This window comes from Sinocyclocheilus grahami, unplaced genomic scaffold (genome assembly GCF_001515645.1).
Source record: "Sinocyclocheilus grahami isolate Dianchi unplaced genomic scaffold, SAMN03320097.WGS_v1.1 scaffold520.1, whole genome shotgun sequence".
NCBI classification, from domain to species: Eukaryota; Metazoa; Chordata; class Actinopteri; order Cypriniformes; family Cyprinidae; genus Sinocyclocheilus; species Sinocyclocheilus grahami.
In genome coordinates this window covers 405,800-429,699 of record NW_015505699.1, presented here as the reverse complement: position 1 = coordinate 429,699, position 23,900 = coordinate 405,800, and the positions used below count along the sequence as shown (strand labels likewise).

The window sequence follows — 23,900 nt, the reverse complement described above, 5'->3', positions numbered from 1 at the left end:
TGAATCAGACGCAACCGTTAAACTTTGTGCTCTGGCACGACCTCGGAGTTGAAAGTGATTATTACATTTATCAGCAGGCTACTGCCCTGCCCCCTCAGGAAACCCCCTATGTGGATTGAATACACCCCGCAGTTTTACACAGGATGGATGAGCTGGATGTGAAGTCTCCTTTTTGTCGTCATCATCAACAACGTATTTTGATCTGTGCATGGATCCTGCATTACTTTTATCACCAAGCACTTCCTGTGCTCCTCTCCAACACCTTAGTTTGCAAGAGTATTGACTTTATCTGAACTACTGTTTTGAGAGGAGAGAGGTTTGGCAAGTTTTTACTTGGTTTGAAGCAACCTCTTCTCGTTGTCTCACATTTATACTGCTTTTTTTTCCATGTATGGATAGCATATAAGATTTGACCCGACTTCCTGCTCCACTCAGTGGAGAAATGTCAGAAAATCTCAATGACAATATGGTCAAGTTCCTTTCCCCCCCTTCGAAGAACATCAGTGGCTCCAGCTCAGACACGCTGGTGGGTGAGCGTCTCGGTGTCGAGGTCCGCCGTCGCCACCACACCATGGAGCGAGAACTGCTGAAGGCAGAGCACCACCGTTTCTTCCGTCGCAGCGTCATCAACGACTCCAATGCTACGGCGCTGGAGCTGCCCAGCAAGAACGCAATCCTAACCATCTCAACGGACTCCCACGCTCTTGTTTGTGAACCTCCTGCCTTGGAAACCAAAGCTGCTTCAGTGGCCACACAATCTGAAGGGTTGGTTGCAACAGAAGAGGAGGGTGACGGTGTCAAAACAGCTGTAGAGTCAACACCGGTGTTGATTGCGAATACCACACGTCTTCTCGCCGTAGAAGCACCACGTTTGGTTGCAGAGTTGAAGTCTGGAGATAGTGCTGATGCAAAACGAGAGGATGAGAAAGAGGAGGATGAAGAAGGTAAAGACAAGGCACGAGCTAAGGCAGATTTGCGGGATGCGAAGGCAGAGCTGGAAGACAATGAGGAAGTTGAGACAAACGCAGTCGGGACGTCGCCAGATGGCCGCTTCTTGAAGTTCGACATTGAGATTGGACGTGGCTCTTTTAAGACAGTCTACAAGGGTCTGGATACTGAAACCACAGTGGAGGTGGCATGGTGCGAGTTGCAGGTACGTTTCTTATATTTTTGTAACTTTTTCAGTCTTTGTTAACGCATTAGAGGCCAGGAACCAAGCCAACCAGTAACATATTAACTTTTATTTGAAGCAAAAAAGTATTTAAAAATTGGACCAATAGACAAAGGCATAAAACTATGTAATTGATAACTTCATTGAGGAAAAAACTGCACACACATTTTGACAGCATAGCAGGACTTGATTGCACCATTTCATTTGAGGTGCTTCATTCTGTACAGCATCATGGGTCATTTCATTTTTCACCAGTAAAATGAAAAGTTGAAATAATGTGAACAGATGGCTTCAACAAAAGCATACTGTCGTTTAACAATCTGAACTGACAGTAGTTCAGTCTTTAAAGGTTTATGAGTTTAAATAAAATTTCCCTATGGAGAAAATAAATTGAGTTTTTGCTTCCGAAACCTGAATGTTGCGCTTTATGGGTAGGACGTCATAGCTTTTGACAGCTAAGATAACAAAGTGCAGCACTTGACATTGTTGGCACTCTTTATTTGTCTGCTGACGGTGGTAAATCACTATCTGATCTGCTCCTTTGGGACTTAAGTATACTATCTCATTCTCTGAAACCTACAACCCTGTCTCGAGGCCTTTCCGGTATAGCACCTTTAAATGACAGTCTTATGACTAGTCAGTTTGATTTTAACTTCAATGCCCCACCTACACCTTTTCAAGAGATGCTGTCATCAGCTTGTATTGTTCGTGTTTAATTTTGCTGTATAGAAATAGGAAACACTTTTTCTAGTCCTTTTGTCACACCTCTGAAGCGTCTCAATACACACCTCTGACATTTAACACATCTGGCATTTGGCCTGTGTTTTTATAGCTGTTGTCATCTTTGGCCGTAGCCCCGGCATTGTAGTATCATCCTTGAATAGAAAATCCTAATTTCCTAATTAGGTTATTTTAGACCACCAGGTGTGTTTTGGAAGATGTGTGGCATATGCAGTAAATCATAGGTAGTGTTTATTTAAGATGTACTTTGAGACAGTCTAATTGCCGTGGAAACCTGTTTCCATGCCAGAATAAAAAAACGATAATAAATTGCCATTTTAGATCTTACAGTGTGACGTAATTTTTTGAAATTGCATTTATATCATGCAATTGTGAATTAACACTACAGTTTTAAAGTTTAGGGTTGGTAAAATTTTAAATGTTTTTCAAAGAAATCTCACAAATGTGCTCACAAAGGTTGCATTTACTTGATTAAAAACAGTAATATTTTGAAAAATGATTACAGTTTGAAGTAACTGTTTTCTGTTTAATATATTTTTAAATGTAATTTATTCCTGCAAAGCAAAATTTTCATCAGCTATTACTCCAATCTTCAGTGTCACACACTCAGAAATCATTCTAATATGCTGATTTGGTGCTCAAGAAACTTTTTTTTATTACTATTATTATTATAAGTGTTGAGCTGCTTATTTGTGTGTGTGTGTGAAAACAATCATACATTTTATTCAGGATTCTTTGATGAACAGAAAGTTCAAAAGAACAGCATTTATTTGAAAAATAAATCCTGTCTGTCACTTTAGAATTTAGTGCATCCTTGCTGAATAAAAGTATTAATTTCTTTCAAAACAAATCTTGCTGGCCCCAAACTGTTGAGTAGTAGTGTATATTTCATAGTGTGACTGTTTCACATTTTAAACATAATTTATTTTCTTATAGTACTTTGTTTTATTTTGAGACGGAACTAGTCTTCAGCCATTCACATTTTTTTCTCTTAATAATTTTATTTTTGATAATTAGTGTACCGTGAGAAACATGGGCTTTTAAACATTTTGCACTCGTTCCACTTTTATTGGTTTATGATATGATAAAAGCATGCGTAATAATGTCTGTGAGGTGTGCTTGCACAGAGAGCATGCTGATGCTGGCCAACTACATAGTGAAAATCACCAGCTCATAAGTTGTGTGGCCCACTTCTAAGAAGTCTGTTTGCATTCAGAGACCTCCTTCATTTTGTTTTCATCATGTAGAAGAAGTTTTTTATGTACCGATGTGCCACATAGAGGTGCAATTTCAAAAGTCGGTCAAGTTCAACCACCAAAGCAATTGTAATCTCCTGTGTGAAGTATGGTGAGCTGGTTTGCCAAGGCTTGACTCTGCTACTGCTGCTCTCCACCTCCTGCTGCCTCTTCTTTTGCAGAGCGATGATGAGGCAGCACCACGTGAGCTGCAGTTCTGCTCATGGCCCTCAGGCGTAGCCAGCTCATACACTGGGCTGAAACAAAAGCTTCTCTCGTTCTCTCTAGCTTTCATCTTCTCTTTACCTTACTTTTTTCACATTTCATATCTCGCTGTCTCTCTTTCTGTCTCCCGGCCTGTCTTGTGTGATACAACGGTATGTGTTATAAGCTGCAAGTTCACACTGCTGCAGAAAAGGGAAGGGCCTGTGTATCTCCCCCACAAGGCCATCTGTCTCCAGCGCCTTATGCTAAACTCGGGGATATTCCCCTCCCACATTTCTCTCCTTTACTTTCTCACATGCTAAACGCATTTAAACAGTATGTAGGTCACCATAAAAAGAAAATGAAAATGGATCTCAGATGCTTCTCTTTTTTTTTAACAGAAGTTCCCTCTGCGTCCAACTCGATATACCACATTAAATACTCCGGTTATACGGTTTAGCCAGATAACTGAGTCATCGTTGTGAGTGCATATCAGTGACTTTCAAGCAACTGCTTGAGTTTCATTCCAGTTGTCCTGCATTTGCCTTTCGCCCTGCATTTGATCCCTTTAACGGACCCCTGTAAATCCATTTAATCTTCTGCAGTAACCTCAAACTGTTTGAATATTTCTTTTCCCTGTTGACACGATTTGTACTGGGATAATATTATAATATAAACTATTTTAAATGTTTTAATTTAAGTTAATTTTTTTTTCAAATAATTTTAGTAAAAAATGTATTAGATTTTTGCCTGCTAAAAGTTTTGCATTACTGTTAACTCTTCCGGACTTTGTGCTCCCATCAGAATTTCATGAGCTTTGTTTATAGTCTTCTTGAAGGATGGAAATGCTGTAAGTGTTACAGTCGCTTAAAGGCACAATATGTAATTTTTGCCGCTAGAGGGCGCGTATTCAAAATAAACAGACAAAGGTGTAGTTTGATGACGCCGTGACTGAGTGTGGAATCATGGGAGTTGTCGTCTTCATCCCCACAGCTGATGCAATCCGACGGGACTCGGGCAGAAATTATGTTCATAGATGAGCTAATGATTTATTAACATAGTAGAATGAAGCAGGGTGAGGCTGAAAGCCGTCGAAGCGAAACGAGGCCACTGAATGAGTGTGACACACGGCTCGAAAGCAGCGGAGCTTTTATTATGCCACAGTCGACCGCTTCCGCTCCTTCCGGTCGTGCGTATGTGGGGAAAAGCAGAACTGTTTTATCATAGTAGTTACATTTGAAAGTTGTTATAATGCTACTCTGTGCGGTTATCACCGGTTTATTAAAACACACAACATATTAAAGCGTCTTTGGTGTTTCCATGTTTTCTACAAAACAAAACCGGAAATCGAGGGGTTATGACGTCATTGGCAGGCGACACAATGACGCTATGGACACGGTCCGTGTCACTAGTTAAAATTGCTTATTTCTCTGGATTTAAACATTCTTCGAAACATTTGGGATAATGTAAGTATGCAAGTCAGCAAAATATATAACTGTTCTAGTGGTTTTTGGATATTTTAATACAAAAATCTTACATATTGTGCCTTTAAGTACAGCCATTCATTTACAGTAAATATATCTACAGTACCTTTCAGAAGTTTGGGATCAGTAAGGTTTTTTTCCTTTTATTTAACAAGAATGCATTAAATTGATCAAAAAGAACAGAAGTTTTCTAACACTGTAAAAGTCTCTACTATTTCAAATAAATCCTGTTCTTTTTAACTTTATATTTATCAAATTAAAATGTGTTTCCACAACACAAATTATGCAGTGCAACTGTTTTCAACGGATAATAAAAAGAGTAAGAAGTTTCTTGAGCAGCAATTTGGCTTTGCCATCACAGGAATGAATTATGTTTTAAAATATATTAAAACAGAATCATGGGAGTTGTGGTCTTCATCCCCACAGCCAATGCAATCTGACGGGACTCGGGCAGAAATTATGTTCATAGATGAGCTAATGATTTATTAACATAGTAGAATGAAGCAGGGTGAGGCTGAAAGCCGTCGAAGCGAAACGAGGCCACTGAATGAGTGTGACACACGGCTCGAAAGCAGCGGAGCTTTTATTATGCCACAGTCGACCGCTTCCGCTCCTTCCGGTCGTGCGTATGTGGGGAAAAGCAGAACTGTTTTATCATAGTAGTTACATTTGAAAGTTGTTATAATGCTACTCTGTGCGGTTATCACCGGTTTATTAAAACACACAACATATTAAAGCGTCTTTGGTGTTTCCATGTTTTCTACAAAACAAAACCGGAAATCGAGGGGTTATGACGTCATTGGCAGGCGACACAATGACGCTATGGACACGGTCCGTGTCACTAGTTAAAATTGCTTATTTCTCTGGATTTAAACATTCTTCGAAACATTTGGGATAATGTAAGTATGCAAGTCAGCAAAATATATAACTGTTCTAGTGGTTTTTGGATATTTTAATACAAAAATCTTACATATTGTGCCTTTAAGTACAGCCATTCATTTACAGTAAATATATCTACAGTACCTTTCAGAAGTTTGGGATCAGTAAGGTTTTTTTCCTTTTATTTAACAAGAATGCATTAAATTGATCAAAAAGAACAGAAGTTTTCTAACACTGTAAAAGTCTCTACTATTTCAAATAAATCCTGTTCTTTTTAACTTTATATTTATCAAATTAAAATGTGTTTCCACAACACAAATTATGCAGTGCAACTGTTTTCAACGGATAATAAAAAGAGTAAGAAGTTTCTTGAGCAGCAATTTGGCTTTGCCATCACAGGAATGAATTATGTTTTAAAATATATTAAAACAGAAATTGTAATAATCTTTCACAATATAATTGTATTTTAAATCATATAAAGGCAGCATTGATGAGCATAAGACACTTCTTTCAAAAACATTTGAAAAATCTTACCAAACTCTTGATCGGTAGTCTATAGCTTTAATTTTTAAATTCCTTTTATGTAACATTATAGTCATTTTAAATAGGAAATTAGGCCGCACGGACCCTAACAACAAACATTCACAAAGTATGTGACCTCCATGTGTTCATTGATTAACATTACTGACTGATAGATGAGCGTATGAATGTCCAAACTAACTGTGCGGCCCCTTATAAGCTCCAAGACCGTTGCACTCTATCTCAACCTCCTAAACTACATTTGTCCATTTTTAAATGAATTGTTAAACGTATTTCCAGGTCATTTGTGTTTCAGATCCTCTCACTAATCCTAATTCCTTATCTCCCATCTGAAGTGGTATGTGCCCTCACACGTGAGCCGGATTCATGCCAAGAGCTTTATCCTCATACTGGAGTTCAGTGTGCGGGCCGCCTCTCCTCTGGGGAAATGCTCCCACGCTTCGCTGGCCTGGTCCCATAGGCCACAGAGTGCACCGCTGTCTGTTGTAGGGTGGGGTGCAAAGCAGAGTCCCCCTTCCTCCAACCCACATCATTCAGCACTGAAATTGCTTTCTACAGGGCTTTACTTAATTTCGGCATTGTGTAAATGGTGTTAATTGTACACATGTGAGCGATTAATAACGAAAGTTTTAACCCTAACATAGGGTGAATGCCATCCCTGCTGTGCTTGGCAAAGGCAAACTCACGGCTAAATGTTTCTCATTCCAAAAAATGGCAGCTGACAGCACCAAATGTAGGTCAACTAAGAATCGCCTGTTGAAATGAGTGCATTTTTTAACTGTAGTCAGACACGGACTGCAAAACGGTCACACTGCTGGATTGGGTTTGAGCCAAGCACTTTGTAGTTTCATTGTAGATGATATTATTAGTGCTGCACCATCTACTTTGATTGCAAATGAGGTTTTTGCAAGCAGCAGTATTTCCCCCTTGATGAAACCACAGTTCAGCACACTTACTTTTTTTTCAAAGAAGAGAGAGTTCACAGAGGTGCTGAAAGCAGTTGGTTATGAGGGTGTTTTGTAAGAAAGGTGACTATAAATCGCGTTAAAGCACTGCAGTTTTTATGTAGCATCTCCTTTTAAGTAATGAAGAAAAAAATGTACCTTCTCTTATCAGCTGCTTTGACACTTATTTATAAATTTTGAAGTTTTCTAAACAGGGCAAATTAAAAAATGGGTGAAATTTCACAACCAAAATCCAGTCATTTCAATAGGACTCTGGGAATTTAAAGTAAGAGAGAAACATTTTCTCAGGCAACTTTATATCGGTTATTTACACATTTGCCACTTTGACCAACAGAATGCTGCTTGTTTTGAAAGTGATTTCTGTGTGAGCTGTGGTTCTTTGCTGATGAAATTTTGCTAATGTGACCATACCTTTATGCTTACAAAAATATGAAATTATTTTTCAGGATCGCAAGTTGTCCAAGTCAGAGCGGCAGCGTTTTAAAGAAGAAGCTGGAATGCTGAAGGGTCTTCAGCATCCCAACATAGTACGCTTCTACGACTCCTGGGAGTCATCCTTGAAAGGGAGGAAGTATATTGTCCTGGTGACTGAACTCATGACATCTGGGACACTCAAGACGTAAGTGCTCTTATTTATTCTTGTCGGGTTTTTTTAAGCTATCACCTGCTACGATTGACTTGTTTTCTGTGCCCTTGTAGGTATCTAAAACGGTTTAAGGAGATGAAGATCAAAGTCCTGCGCAGCTGGTGCCGGCAGATTCTGAAGGGGCTGCACTTCCTTCATACCAGGTCGCCTCCCATCATCCACCGGGACCTCAAGTGTGACAACATCTTCATCACCGGACCTACTGGATCTGTCAAGATTGGAGACTTGGGCCTGGCTACCCTAAAGAGGACCTCCTTTGCCAAGAGTGTCATAGGTACGGCTAAGTATTTGCAACTGCATTATCGCCTCCAAATCGAAATCCATTCGAATTGTCCGATTTGTGGTTGGGGGAAAGGCAAATCTTTCATTCCATGTTTCTTTTTCAAGTTTCTTTTCTTCTTCTGCTTCTCAAAGCGTGTTTTAATGACAGTGGTGAGAAAGCAGACCACAGCATTTCCCTGAGCGCTCGAACCGCAGCAAACCAGGGCTCCCGCTTTATGGAAGATGTCTCTTGACACCCTCCTTTAGTTCAAACATAGTTTTTGTCTTTTCTTCTGCCACAATTTCAGGTACCTACAGACAGAGTAAGTAGTTGTGGAGCGGTTGTAGGTATTTTGTGACTCGTCTGCAGGGAAACCTGATCTGATCTTGGGATAACACTAGAGCTAGAGCTGAGCCCTGGGCTGGCAGGTACCGTGAGTGATCTTTTGCTCTGGTTCGGAAATTTGTGGTCTGTTTCTTCAGTCAACCATGATTTAATGATGATGCTAATGAATCTGTTCATTTTTCCCCCCACAAGGAAATGCTTGTTTTCTTTCAGTGTGTCAGTGTCTGGAGCTCAAAGCCTTAAACTCTCTGCTCATCTCCCTCATACTTTTAGCTTTAAGATCTTTGTGTGTTTTTTTTGTTTTGTTTTGAAAGCCTTAGGCTCTAATTTCAGGTCTCCCCTTATTCTACTTTAAGGATTATTTAGTGTACTGCAGTACAAACAGTAAGTACGCAGAAATGAGCCTGGTAAGTCCACCAGTATTATGTGACACATATCAGTCTGAATCATTATCAATATGGGAAGTTTGTCTGTGTGAGACCTTTGTCAAAGGGTAACTTGGTTACTAGTTCTCCTGGTGCACAGAACATCACTTTTCAGTAAGCTATGGAGTGTAAAATATTTGAATTGCTCAACCTTTTCTCTTCACAGGTTAACCCAAAGGTAGGACTTTTTGAAAGGTTTGTTTTTCCATAGCTAGTGTTTCGGTTTGGTCTTGTGGTAAAGCATCGGGCCCTCTGACCACGGACTTGTTTTAAACTTGCTGTTTGGGCTAACAACAACAAATATGTTGATTTCTTAAATTTATTCTGTATTGTTTAAAATCACGTGGTCAGTCCAGGCCTTCGAGTGAGTGCTGTGCACTAGTTTGATTTTTCTCATACACAGTCCTGCCCTTGAAGGTCTTACACGGAGAAACTTGGGCTTCTTATCATTGCAGTCTAACTGAGTGCAGTTTCCCCTTCCTCTTTTTTTTTTTTTTTTTTTTTTTTACACTTTCTATCCCCTTTTTGCTCTTCTTCCCTCTACCTCTCTCTTTTCTCGCAGGTTGTGCCCAAGCAGTCTTCAGCGACAGCATCATCATCTCACCTCTTCACTGAGAGGGTGTAATAGGGTACTGAGAGAGTTCTGAACCATTCTTTTAATTTAAGGTACCCCTGAGTTCATGGCGCCTGAGATGTATGAGGAGAAGTATGACGAATCGGTGGATGTGTATGCCTTTGGGATGTGTATGCTGGAGATGGCTACTTCTGAGTATCCGTACTCCGAGTGTCAAAATGCAGCTCAGATCTATCGCAGAGTCACCAGCGTAAGTCCACACTTCACCGGCGGAGGAGAGTGTCCCCGCACACTCATCCTCCCTTTGTTTGCTGCACTATTTTAGTCTTTTTACCCCTTTTTTTGCCCTCTGTGGGGGTGTTTCCTTTCTGCTTTTTTCTCACAAAGTGGTAAGTGGTAAGTTGGTTTTTTACCTCTACCAGTAAATGCTGAAGCCTCTCACAAAACCAGTACTGACATGACATAACCTAATGGTATCAGACAGATTTAGACTTAATTCAAAATGTAGTATTTTTGAGAAAATCCAGCCCCAAGTTAAAGCCATCTCTGCTTTCTATGCCAGTGATTTGATTGTTTCCTGTGCTGTGTTTACAGGGGGTGAAGCCTGGCAGTTTTGACAAAGTGGCTATTCCTGAAGTGAAGGAGATCATTGAGGGTTGCATACGTCAGAATAAAGACGAGAGGTGGGCTGACATTTACCAAGCATGAGAGTTCAGTTGTCGTATTGTCATAAGGTCTAGTTTTCACAACCTGTTTTTCTTTCTTGTCCACTGGAAATTTGTGGTAAGGTATTTTTAGTGTTTCATTAGTTACATCACAGTATAATATTGAACAGGCTGTACTTCAATCCTCATTTTCATGTGTGTCATATGAAAACCAGTGTCTGATTTTGAGAGCTATGTTATTACCACACAATTATTGAAAAATGTCTTTAATCCAGTTTTATCACATGTAAGGTCATAAAATATCTGCAATGTCTTTTACATGCACGTTCTTAACCTGGCTTAAGCCAGCAATGCATGTGGTTATGTGGTTACATCAGAATGAGAGGAGAATGAGTTTGAACAAGTTCCCACTGACATTTTGGATACTTTATTTAACATGAAATACTCCCGAGTCAGATAAACAAATGATTATGTTTTGATGTCACTACTGAGGAATAAAATGATTTTTCAAAACATTGCCATATTATCAGTTTATATGTAAACCAGTAAAACAGACTCACATCATGTCCTAACTACACGCGACGTGACAAGATTCCAGCAACAAGCCATTTGGGTGTCCACACTTGACGCAACACCGTGATGTGACAGAATCAATCAAATATCACAGCCAATCAGAAGCGTGTGTGGGCGGGCTCTATCTGGAAGAACTCTGCACTCACAACGAAATAAGTTTATAGTCTAATTCATAAATATTAAACCTTTTTAACATCATTACATGTACATACTGTGTGACTGATACCATCTTTGTTATGGAATACGCTTGTTGGTTCGCAGTGAGTTCACAGTTTTAACGTACATTTTTGCTTTTATTTATTTTCAAGATCTAAGGTAAACTATCTGTTGTTGCTTTCAGTATGGCTATAAATGCCACCCAATATGACATTCAAACTCACATTAGACACATTTAACTTTGGATAAAGCACACAATCAGTACCTGAGATTATCACTGTCATATATTTTGTATGTTGTTGTTCCAGCTGCGACGTGACTGAAATGGAAACCGTTTCTAAAATAGAAATTTCGCGTGTTGCCATCGTGGCTAGTTAGGACAAAAACTCAGATTAACATGGAAAAAATAGCCTTTGTCGCGGCGCATGTAGTTAGGACACAGTGTCATTGTAAGAGTTTTTAAAATTTGGGAATGAAAAAAAGTATCCAAAATGTCAGTGGGAACTTGTTTATTGCATGAGTTGCAATAAAAAGCCTAATATGATTATTAAACTTAAAAGCTATGAGTAGTACTTCACGTTTCAGAGTAAAAAAACAGCACTTTTGTGCATTGCTTTCAGTTTCAGAGCAGTTCACCATCAAAGAGTACAGCACATTTATTCTGAACAGTTGACTGTTAATGGATAATGACAGGGTTTACTTTATGGTGTTTATATTATAATGTTCTAGATGATATAAGAGTGCACATTATATTTTCATATTTAATGACCTGCTGGAAGTAGTAAAGCTTACACATTTCAAAATACAAGACCTGGTGTATTTCGTGCTTGTTTATAATTGAAAGTCCTGCTTTAGGCATACAATTGTATATCTGCTTGTTATTGGTATTTATATTACAAAATAAGCCGTCTACTCTTGTCATTTCACAATAAGCTGTTAGGCATTTATTTGGAAGTAAACCCTTGTGGCTTCTCTTTGGGTTGCCCCATCACAGGAAGGAAATGTTTATTATATTTAACACATTCAGTACATAGATTCACAAGATGGGCACAATATTCGGTTTATTTCTTTTCTTTAATCAATATATTGATATGTTCTTATTAATTATTGGTACAGGTCTTAAATAATTTTTTTCCTCTTTTTTTAGGTATTGCATCAAGGACCTCCTAAGTCATGCATTTTTCCAGGAGGAAACTGGGGTTCGTGTAGAGCTGGCTGAGGAGGATGATGGAGAGCTAGTGTCCATAAAGTTGTTGCTGCGCATTGAGGATGTAAAAAAACTTAAAGGGAAATACAAAGAGAATGAAGCCATTGAATTTTCCTTTGACTTGCATAAAGACGTCCCAGATGACGTTGCCCAAGAAATGGTAAAGATACTTGGATTTCTGTTCTGTTACCCAACTACAGATTCAAATCGGTTGATGGTTTGAATCTGTAATTGGTAAATTTTTTGGCCTTTCATGTAATTATCCATATATAGTTATTCTGCAGTCTTTCAGTGAATAAAAACCCCTGAAAGTCTGCAGAATTCCCCCTGGCCTTCTTATAATATTGACCTGTCATTGTCTTTGAAGTTACATTTTGAGTAATCTTTTTCTTCAAGGTCGATTCGGGCTATGTTTGTGAGGGTGACCACAAGACCATTGCAAAGGCCATAAAGGACAGAGTGTCCCTGATCTCCCGTAAGAGAGAGCAGAGAAAACTTGTGAGAGAGGAACAAGAAAAGAGGAAGATGGTGCAGGAGAATGACCCCTCGCAGCTTGGTCCGCATAGCGACACCACAGCCAAGCCCCCGGGTCCCGCTCTGGCCTCGGTCATTATGGAGTCTGAAGAACATGAAGCAGACCAGCACCAGCAACTGCAGCAGCCTGGGGCCTCTGCTTCTAGTTAGTGATGAATCGTTTTGCTCTAATAAGATACCAAAAAATGTCAAATGTGTTTGTATGGGAAAATGCTCTGAAAGTCTTATTGTCTCACAGCTGTAGGTTTTGTGGACCCTCAAGGTTCAGCGTCTGTCCCTGAGACTCACTCTGCCCAGCCAGGCACATCTTTCAGCACCGTGCAGCCTGATCCACAGCCACAGCACACCATGACCCATCCACAAAGCATGGTCATTTCCTTTGTATTTTGTTACCTGTCCTGGTTTTCAGAGCTAGACCTGTTAATCTGAAGGGAAAAATGTGTTTCTTTGCTTTCTCCACTAAATTGCTTCTCCTCAACAGTCCCAGCACCCAGCCCAGGCCCCTCTGCAGCAGCCGAGCAGTACTTTGACCCCGGGTCCCACTGCTCAGACTGGAACTGTGGCCACACCCCAGGTACACTTCATGTGATCCATAACATGAAGACAAAAACATCTTGCTCTATATATCTGTTGTCTGTTAAACCTAAACCAGAGTTAAACATAAACAAGAGTATACATATGCTCCCCTCTTAGGTGATGGGTCAGGCCGCCGCTCTGCCCTCTGCTGTTCAACCTACCGTCCCCTTGCAGTACCATCAGCCACCTCAAGATGGCAGCGCCCCCCCTCCAGGCCCTCAAATCTTACAGGTACAGTATGAAAGGTGCCCTCTGGTGGCTGATCTTACAACTTCCATTGGCCTGCATGTTGATTAAAGGGGTCATATGATGCTGCTAAAAAGAACATTATTTTGTGTATTTGGTGTAATGAAATGTGTTTATGCGGTTTAAAGTTCAAAAAACACATTATTTTCCACATACTGTACATTATTGTGTCTCCTCTATACCCCGCCTTTTTGAAACGCGACGATTTTTACAAAGCTCATCCGTCTGAAAAAGCGAGGTATGCTGTGATTGGCCAGCTATCCAGTGCGTTGTGATTGGCCGAATACCTCAAGCGTGAGACGGAAATGTTACGCCCCTCACATAGTGTTGATGCCGTGTCCGGCCGGAGCGACGAGACATAAACATTAAAACCCATTACAAACGAGGCATTTGTTGCATCCAGTGGGAACACAATTACTGATTATAATGACTTATACTGTCTTTTTACGTGTTGCGTTGCATTGCATCACACCGCGTAAACACAAAACTCTGTCTGCATTTGTGATCGGAGAAATGACAAACAACAAGTGCTACTCTACTGCCCAAAACTCGCGTTTGAATCATCAGTGGCAACGAAAAACACAGCGGCCTACCGTAAGGGGAAGCCCCGGCTTAGCGTGTGCTGAGGCCGGGATAGAGTGAGCTGAGGCGGGCTGGACTCCGCTTTGTCCACGGTGAAAGTTGATGTATTCCCTCAGCGACCAGCACAGATCAGCTCTAGGCATGACGAAGCAGATATCGTCCTCTTTTGGAAGACCAAACAAAGTAGTTTCGCTTTCACAACGAAGCACACAGCATCTTCACAACATGGCTGCAGCGTCAACAAAACTACAGCGAGACTAAAAGTTACGCCTTCTTTCTTTGCGTGAATATTTGGGCGGCGTTATGCAAACCTTCCCAGATCGTGACGTAGGTATGTGGGGGGCGTGTTAGAACGAGGCGTTTTAGGTAGGCGTGGTTAACTCTTAACTTTTATAAAGAGTATCTCTTTGGATTTGAGACTTTAGTCTTTGCAACCTTACAGATCTTCTTTATGCACCAAGAGCTTGTAACACTCCAAACGGAAAAGAAAAATTGAAATTGCATCATATGACCCCTTTAATGAATGTTGTGTGTGCTTGCTTTGCGCACAACATCCAACTTCTTGGCAGTTCATACATTAATGCTACTGTTCTTTGCTTCTCCATCCTTTTCTTGCATGCTGGCTGCTCTTACATGCTTGTCAGATATGGGCATGTCAACTCAGTCCTCCTGTTTTCTCACCACCTCCAAATGCTGAACAGCTCTATTTTCTGTATCAGGCCTGTCAGGTACTAGTCGTGCCTAACACTGTGGTGTGTGAATTAGCGTTTTTTTTAGTGCTGATAATAATATCTACAGTGCAGATGACTGATATAAAGCTTTTACATATAATGTGCATTTAAAAATATAGTTTTTACACAATATTTTTTCAAATGTATTTATAATGCTAAACAAAAAAACATTAGTTGACAAGTGTGTTGGTAGATGCTTAGTTTTCAGTGAAGTTTGAGTAAATGTTGAAAATGTCAGTAATTTAATGTACTCTACTGTTCAAATATTTGGGGTCGGTATTATTTTTAAAAATGTTTTTGGCTGTTTTATGTCTGTATTTTATTTTATTAAAAATACCATAAAATCTGAATAATTATTACAATTTAAAATAACTCTTTATATTTGATTCTTTTTAAAATGTATTTCCTGTGTTGTTCCTGTAATGGCGAAGCTGAATTTTCAGCTTCAGATTGCATCCACATTGCATCAGTTTACAACAATGCCTCCCTGTGATTGTGTGTTATGAATTATCTATATTCGAATTTAAAAGGCATAATTTTAGTTAGGGGCAAAAAACCTGACGCCACAAGAGGGGGCATCGAGCAAAATATGGTTTAGTAAAGCAATAAAATAACATGGCTATCTGTGAAAATTTGCATAATGTTTGTTTGCTTAAACAATTATAAACAAAATAGCATCATGTATGCATAGTTTATTACAAAGATACGAAAGCCAATCACACAGTACTTTTTTCATTTAAAAACATGATGCAGTGGGATGGAAAAAAAACAGCCATAATGTCTCGAGACATTTTTTAAAAGTTAAACTAACATTAATTTTACATGGCTTTCTAAACATGCAGCTCTCTTGTGCGAGACGCGAGTGCAACGGTGATAAATGCGCAAAATATGCGTTCTGTGTGATCGGCCCCGTTTCAGTTTTGACGTAATCAAGATCTCCGCATTGATGTTCTCTTTTCTCGCAATATTTTGAATGAACAACATGGGAGCGCTGCATCTAACTGGGATAGGCTAACAAAAACATTAAAAAGCAACAACACTTACATCGTCATTGCATTTCGTACACCACTGTTAAGGCTGCCTGATGCACACAAAAAAATTCGAATGCAACGTTTTTTATTTTAAATTATAAATATTAGAATTTTTATTTGACAGCCCTATTATGAATGCTTGTGATTTGGAGTCAATGGCATTCTAAAATTCTAAATCAATTCTCTATTACAGGCACCACTGACCGTGTCCCAACCGCAGCCAGTAGAGCAGTCACAACCTCAAACATCTCTAGTTCCAGCCTCCACAGAAAGGTGAAACATCTTTTTTATAATTCATGTTTATTAACATTGACATTCCAGAAGAGAGAAGTTGAACTACTGATGTTTTTGGTGCCCTCAGTGGGCATTCCGATGCTGCTTCTGGTCTGAGCGATGGGAACGAGGGCAGGCATGACGGGCGCTCTATGAAACGACCCCAGAGCCGCTCTGTACGCAGCCGTTCACGCCACGAAAAGATGCCCAAGGCCAAGCTCAAGCTCAATGTACTGAATGTAAGTTATGCTCAAATCTAATTTGATTTGTTTTTAATAATGGCATCACGTTACATTTTGGTGTATAGTTTACTATAATAACAGTGTGGGGTTATTGATCTGTTTGTTTTTGTAGATTTCTAATATTGGGGACCGAGTCGCTGAATGTCAGCTGGAAACCCATAACAGGAAAATGGTCACATTCAAGTTTGATTTGGATGGAGATAATCCTGTAGAAATTGCTGAAATTATGGTAAACCTTTCTCTTACTTTCACCTTTTTTCAGTGGATTGATTGCCAGAGACTTCTTCATTTGAAATTATAATGATATTTATTAAAGTATGTATTGGTTGTTTGTTTGTTTTTTGCATTTAGCATTTTATGCATTAACATTTTGGCTCTCAATATCCAGGATGTTTAACTTCTTAAAATATTTCATAAAATTTGATTGTAACGTGTGTGTGTGTGTGTGTAACTTCGTTTCAAGATCAAAAGTAATTTTATCTTGGAGAGCGAGCGGGAATCCTTCATAGAGCAGGTTCGAGATGTCATTCAGATGGCAGATCAGAAAGGAAAAGCTCAGAAAAATAGCCAAAATCAGGTATGTTTGATGATTTTTCAGACCATAAGAACAACTGTGAGAAATTATTTGAAGACTACAAATGAAATTTTCCCATTACTTCAGGTGAGCATTAATTTGGGCCAGCAAGTACCTGAAATTTCAACATCCAGTGTGCCTGGTAAGTGTACTTTGTGGTGATGTTCTTACATTTTATCCACCCCTGTCTTGCAACCGGTCTCATTTGACATATATTGCATGTAACAGGTGTGCCACCTAGCGTAGCAGCACAGGTTGTACATTCAGCAGGCCGGCGCTTCATAGTTAGCCCAGTGCCTGAAGCAAGACTTTGTGAGCCGTTTTTTGGACCTCCTTCTGCAAACACATCATTTGAAGACTCTACACCAGGTCTGATTTACACATCCTCAAATAAAAGTGCTTAAACGTGTATATCAAGTATTTGATATGTTGTGTAATGTTTAATTTGTATTTGCCACGTAATAGCCAATGAAGCTGATATGACAATACATTTAAATACAACCAACCAATATTAAGAATGATTCCATGTATTCTCACTTCCAGCATCTGATCCCACACCAGCCAGCAGTGTTCAGCAGGACCAAGCTAGCTTTGCACCTGGCTCAGCCCAGATTTCTGTAGTACCACCCACACCTGGAGGTCTTGCCCCAGAGACTTCTCAATACCAGAGCCCTGTCCCAGCAACCACTGCAACTCTGACAGCAGTCACCACTCAAGTAACCACTCCTACACCATCTGCCACTCAGCAAACCAGAACAGGGAGGATGTCTCCTTCTCCAGCCCCAACTGAATCACCAGCTCCACGTCGGCTGTCAATTCCCACCAATTCCCAAACTCCTCAAAATGTTGTGGCCGAGAGCAATGGCTTGGATCAAGCTCAAGCCGGCATCCAACAGGTGCAATTCGGCCCCTCCTCTGTCCCTGTGACGCAACCATCTGCAACAGGAGATGGTGAGAGTGATGCACAGGGGAAGCCGCCTGGAATTGAAGACATTCATGCTTTAGATCAGAAGCTGCGTTCCCTTTTCAAGGACTCCTCCCAGAGCTCCTCCAACCAACCTGATGGATCTGGAGAGACGTCTACATCCTCTCCACCCAACACTATCAGCACTAACACTCCTGGTTTTGTCTCCGGTGCGACGCCTACCAGTTTGTCTCTCAGTTCCAGTGGGAACTTTGCACCTGGTGCTTTTGCCTCTATTGTGACACCTACAAGCTATGCCCAGACACCATCTGCAGATCCGTCCCCACAAAGGCCACAGGTGGGGGAAGTTGCTAACTTGCTGATTTAGTGTCTATGTTGGTATTTGGATGACATGATGCTCAATTTTCTTTGGTCTAAATTAATAAATTTATTCAAATTGGCATTCATACCTGTTATTTTATTTTTTATATTAAACTATAATAAAAATCGAATTTAATATTAAACTATTCATAAAAATAAAGCTGAAATAAAATACTAAAAGAAAATTAGAAATGTAGCTTTATTTTAAATGAAAAATAAAGCTACATTGAAATATAATAAAATGACAAAAGCACATAATAAAATTATTAAAACCTATACTAAAACTAAAATACAAAACAAACTGTTATAAATACTATAATAGTGTATATATAGTACTAAAATTACACTGATTCATACATGACTTCAATACGCCTCTTCTATGATGTTTTTAACATTTTAATAAAAATTATATATAATTTTTGTTGTAAACAAAACTGCTTATGAATATTTAAAAAAAGAAGACATGCAAGGTAAAAATGTATATCTGCAGACTCTCATGACAGTAAGTCAAGTGTTAAAATATTACATAATTTAACCTTTTTATGACAGGTTGAATGTCATGTAGTGAGAATAAATGAATAAAATAAAAGATTAAGATGTGTAAATATTTGCATGTATTCTAAATGCAAGGAAAATACGTTGCAACTTTTTACTTGCTGGTTATGCTACATTACATTTTTAGTGTCATTAAATGTAAACATCTCTTAAAAATTATATAAAAGTGTTTCAAAAATTAATTAAACTATTTTGAATACAAAGAGTACATTTTTTAAATCTTGGCGCATGTATTTTTAACTAGATTTTTTAATTCCTTTTCTTTACTGTAGACAGTCTTTATTTGTCTTTGACCTTTTAAAATGGTACATAGTATTTTACACTCATTTATATTTATACACACATTTTCTTTTACAGACCTCTGTATCTGTAACTCAACCAGATGGACAGACCATCGCTGAGGAGAAAGAGCCAGCAACATCACCACCCGAGAAAGCTTTCAAACTTGGCCGATTTCAGGTGGCTTAATATACTTCTCAGTGTGCACTAGGCATCGGATTTTATGCCTGAAAGATTTGTACAGCAAGTTCATGTACATCCTCGTTCTCCATTTCAGGTTTCTGTGGCCAGTGATCAAGACCCAGGCACTGCTCAAGATCCAGCAGTCATAGTCTCATCTTCCTCCATCACCCCATCTTCAGCATCATCATCATCATCCTTTTCCTCATCATCACCATCATCTCTCTCTAGCCCTGAAAACACTGTTCATAAATCTCAGACCCCTCCCAGGGTCAGCCCTGAACCCGTACCATCTACCACTACAGTTGGCCGCTTTCAGGTGACATCTAGCACTGACATCAAAGTGGGCCGCTACTTCGTGACTCCAGCAGAAGGAAAGAGCTCCTCCATAAGCTCTGCTGAGGGACCAGACTCCGCTATAGAGTCTAAAATGACCCCTTCCAGTGTGTCCATCACCAATCACTACCTCAGCAGTGACAACGACTCGGAACCAGAAGATGAGGGCTTTAAACGAGAGATGAACAAGCTCAGGGAGAGGTACTTGTGTTTTCTGTGAGCTCATTAATGATAACTGTGTGTCTTGTGATCACCAATTGAACTTAAATTTTTTTTGCAGACATATGGGTGAGATCCAGGTATTACAGAACAAACAGAAGGAGGAAATTGAGGAACTCTATACACGTCTGGGCAAAATGCCGCCCTCTGTGGTGATCCCTCCAACCGTGGCCATTGCAGCAGGCAGAAGGAGACCCACTAAGGGCAAGGGGACCAGGTCAAGAAGTGGTAGTGGTACTGGTTCTTTTCAACAAGGTATCAGGGCTTAGTGATTTACATCCAACTGTAACATGAGCTTGTGAAAAATTGGCATGATAAATGTAGTTTGGTTTTGTCTAGGGAACAAAAAAGCTGTACAGAGTGGAAGTTCAGTCAATCAGTCAGCCACTGGAAAGACTGAAACCATACCAGGCTTAAACGTTCATGTGCAAGGTAGGACTTTCACCATTTTATTTAGAGAATTTGTTTTCTTTGTTTTCTCAAAATGCTCAAGTTTTTCTAATCGGTGAATATTAATTGTGGCATACAGGTACCACAAGTCCAGTGAGAGAAGAGAACGGACAGAGCCATGACCAGGACCAAGCACCTGCTGCTAATCTACCACACAAGGGCACATTCACAGCTGACCTCCATCAGCTGGTTGATAACTGGGCCAGGGATGCCAAGAACAAGATGCCACAGGTCAAGAAAGGCTCCAAAAAGAATGCGCAAACACATGATGTACGTTAACTCTTACTATGCCAGAAAAACTACACTTAATTTAGATGTAGATTATCAGAGGATGCGAGATAGTAAGGCTGTAATTGCCTTTTATAAAACAATAAAACAAATGCATGCCATCTTTTTGCTTAGAATTGTAACATGGTCAAGTGGTTTTGGAATAGAATGTTTATTTTACTTTTTTTTTTTTTGTGTAATATAATTACATTTTGTTTTCAAATAAAATATATATTTTAGACTATAATACATAAAAAAAAAAATCTAATATTGCAGACAGTAGCTGTTTCAATCACCCTGTTTTAATGCGCATTTTGAAGTATTGCATCAGAAACACGTGATGGAAATGCCAAATTTCAATAAGAGAAAAAAAAATCCTTTAATTTGCAAAACAGTTTTTACACTTGCTTGAGGTGTTTTTTGTCTTGTGCGATAAAGGGTTAATGCGAATAATGAGAGATGGAAAAGCATTTGCCGAATAAATTCCTCCATGCGCATCAAAAAAGTAATGTGACTTTGCGCAATGGGATGGCATAACCTGACTAACCAGCAGACCGATCTTGTTGCACAGCATCTGAAATGTTATGGTCATTCTGAAATGCCCGAGCAAAGTCTGTCGTCAAAGTATTTCTGTATTATTGCCTCCCAGAACCGTTACACGACTGCGTTTCCAAACAGCAGGCATCCACGGAAACAATGCCTGCATTCATTGTTTCGTCTGCTCGCTCTGAGACACAAGTCATTTATTATATATAATTATGTTTCGGCTGTTTGCTCTGAGGCGTTTATTGTAGCCTATATGAAAATTATTATATTCAGTGGCTTCTCCCACTTTTCTTTGTGATATTTAGGGCCAGTTTATCAAGAAGTGATGATTTTGTTTTCTTTGACTTGTCAGATGGATACGGTGCTTATTCGCAAATATTTTATGCAACATTAAACAATTAAATTTGCAACTTTGGATGGAAACCTGGTTAATGTAGTTTCAAAAACGTATTTTACCCCAAATTTTGAGTGTGTTGGACATTATGCTTATTAGAGTATCTTGCTGTTAGTTTAGCAATATGCTAATGTCACACTTTATTGAAATCATCTGGGAGTCGGACCTCGGCAGGTTTTGGTACAGAGCTTTAGTCTTTTACATAAATCCACCAATGTTAAAGCTGGCATGAAATGAGAATTGTCATTTTTGTAAATGCTTATTATAATGTGTATTGTGAATGATTCATGAATGCAAATGTTCTAACAAAAAAAATGAAATCAGTATTACTTGAACTCAATCTGGTGACCTGTGCCTGCCTTCAATCATTCAGTTTGTTTAAACCCTGCCCCTCCACTATCGACTTCAAGCTCGCATTCATTTTTAAGTGCAATGAGTTAAACCAAGTCTCTGCCCTATACTATTTTTCTTTTTCTATAATGCAATCATATGGGTGACAGTACAGAAAAAAAGATCTGTCGCTATTTCTGTTTCATTGCAACTTTAACAGTGGGCCTGCACAGTGATACACAAAGTAGCTCAGTACATTATAGTGTTATTCAGCATGGCTATAACATTATATTGACCAATCAAGATTTATGTGTTTACAAGTACTAATCAAAGCCAACTGTCTTCTTCCTCAGATGCCACGTAAATACTCTGCACCAGGTCAGCTTTGTTCCATGGGTGGCCACATGCCAGCCACCGTCAACCCTTCAGCCGGGCGGAAGGGTTCACTGTGTGTGCCCAATCAGCAGTTTGGCTACACCTGCCCCACCTATAGCATGCCCCAGTGGGCTCAGACAAGCCCACTGTCATCCACCGCTCCCCCCGCAGGACTACAGCAGGGCTTGCTCATACCCTCAGGAGCTCACCAGTCTGGAAACAGCTGCGGGTCAACCAATCTACGCACCACTCAGGCGAGCTGAAACAGCAGGGTTGGTTCAAGGAAGGGAAAAGCTGTGCCTCGTGGGGTTGAGATTATCGGACCTAGTCCTTTACATGGACGTGTTTTATCCGACAGTTTACATTGGAAAGACTTTCAGGTCCATATAATGTGACTCGGGTTATTCGAATCTGCTATTTAAAGACTGAGATGAATGTGTACATTTGATAAAGAGGCACAGGAAGGGTTAAACTGGTTTAAGTTGTCTTAAACATCAGATATATAGCCTTATAGTATGGATACCATCCTTATTGTAATAAAGTCAGGCAGTGAAATACAGTGATTGTGTTGCAGTTTACCTACACAATAGTGGATGAATGGAAAGAGAAGACCACAACCCTGAACGAGTGTATCCTACATACGAGTCTAGATTGTTGGAAGACGGATAAAGAAGGTAGGAAGGAAGGAATGTTAGGAGTAATGACATTTTAGAGAAGTATTGGGGGACTTCTGTCCTAATTTGCTTAAGTTGGGCTTTGAAATGAAAGGAAGAGAATGTGCAATTGAGGGAGATTTAAGCAGGGTTTTATAGCTCTTCGTACTTGTACGTATTTCATAGCATTGTTAATTTGTGACTTTTTTTTATCATTTATGATGAGCTTACAATAATAGTGTATCTTATATAGACATTCACCACTACTCCCTATCCAAACCCATGTAAGTGGATAGAAGACTTAATTTGAGAGTGAGCATCCTGTATGAAAGCACATTTCTTCATTCAATCACATGTTGCTTTCAATTTGAATTAAGCTAGCCTTACACCACAGGATTATGTCTTCCCCATCTTTAAAATGTCACACAACCATCAAAGCCCTTGCTGTAGTAAATTAAATACTTGGTCTTTGTGGTGAAAAGATTTAATATGGTGCATTTGACTGCAGCAACATAGAAGTACAGTATTAAACTACAGCACCTCATTACCAGTTTGTTAAATCACTCCCCCAAACCATTTTTTCTATACCACAAATTGAGTGCCAATCGTTTGCGGAAGTGGCGTCCCGTCACCTCTAAAATTATCTGCTTGACTTCTCTAGAGAAGGTAAATGTTACTGCAATGCAGAAAACACAGCGTTTAAAGGTTTAACCAACCAGGGAGGGTTTATTTGTTACTTTTGATACTTGAGTGCACAGATTTGAATCCTTTGTAATTGACCAAAACCGCATTTAGACCGTTAAAATACCACTAATCACAGATCCCGTCACATAACTGAAATTCTGAAAACTGCATGGTTTCACAATCCACAACTCGCATGTTCCCATAAAAAACAGCATTAAATTTGTGGGGTCAAAAATTGCTGCTGATGTTTTCTTTCAAAAAGCTTCCACCCAGGGTCCTTTTGTTGATTATCTATGGTTTTGTGTTAAAAAATAAGTGTATATATATATATATATATATATTCAAATGCTTAATAAAACATTTTGGTCTTTTCCTCCTCCCACTACATTGTGCTTTTTCTTACAAAGTGTTTTCCAGAATTTTACCCGCAGCTTTTCACATCCCCTGCCATCAGCTACCAATAAAAAAAACTAGTAAAATGTGGTA

The 23,900-nt window shown here is 39.4% G+C and overlaps 1 protein-coding gene across 5 annotated transcripts; it reads left to right on the top strand.

Moving 5' to 3' along the window:
- On the top strand, positions 1-23,726 carry wnk1a (WNK lysine deficient protein kinase 1a). Of its 5 annotated transcripts, none has more exons than XM_016237629.1 (24): positions 1-1,153; positions 7,666-7,838; positions 7,919-8,139; positions 9,564-9,721; positions 10,066-10,154; positions 12,013-12,232; positions 12,469-12,751; positions 12,851-12,975; positions 13,088-13,180; positions 13,300-13,413; positions 14,655-14,738; positions 15,966-16,045; positions 16,134-16,284; positions 16,400-16,516; positions 16,751-16,864; positions 16,949-17,003; positions 17,090-17,230; positions 17,405-18,123; positions 19,059-19,160; positions 19,258-19,697; positions 19,777-19,970; positions 20,055-20,147; positions 20,245-20,435; positions 22,056-23,726. In XM_016237629.1, exons 1-24 carry the CDS (start codon positions 443-445, stop codon positions 22,338-22,340), a joined length of 4,953 nt encoding a protein of 1,650 aa, XP_016093115.1. In that variant the 5' UTR covers positions 1-442; the 3' UTR covers positions 22,341-23,726. The 5 variants fall into 5 exon arrangements, with proteins under 5 accessions (XP_016093115.1, XP_016093116.1, XP_016093114.1 ...); XM_016237630.1 differs by having other exon boundaries at positions 12,845-12,975; positions 20,245-20,396; XM_016237628.1 differs by having other exon boundaries at positions 12,845-12,975; positions 20,245-20,432.
- The last annotated feature ends 174 nt before the right edge of the window (positions 23,727-23,900 follow it).

Excerpts from the sequence above, each read along its gene's own strand:
- wnk1a (XM_016237627.1), top strand. The coding sequence starts at position 443 with ATGTCAGAAAATCTCAATGACAATATGGTCAAGTTCCTTTCCCCCCCT. Across the intron at positions 12,976-13,087 it reads TGACCCATCCACAAAGCATG|TCCCAGCACCCAGCCCAGGC; the intron begins GTCATTTCCTTT and ends TCTCCTCAACAG. Across the intron at positions 19,971-20,054 it reads TACTGGTTCTTTTCAACAAG|GGAACAAAAAAGCTGTACAG; the intron begins GTATCAGGGCTT and ends GGTTTTGTCTAG.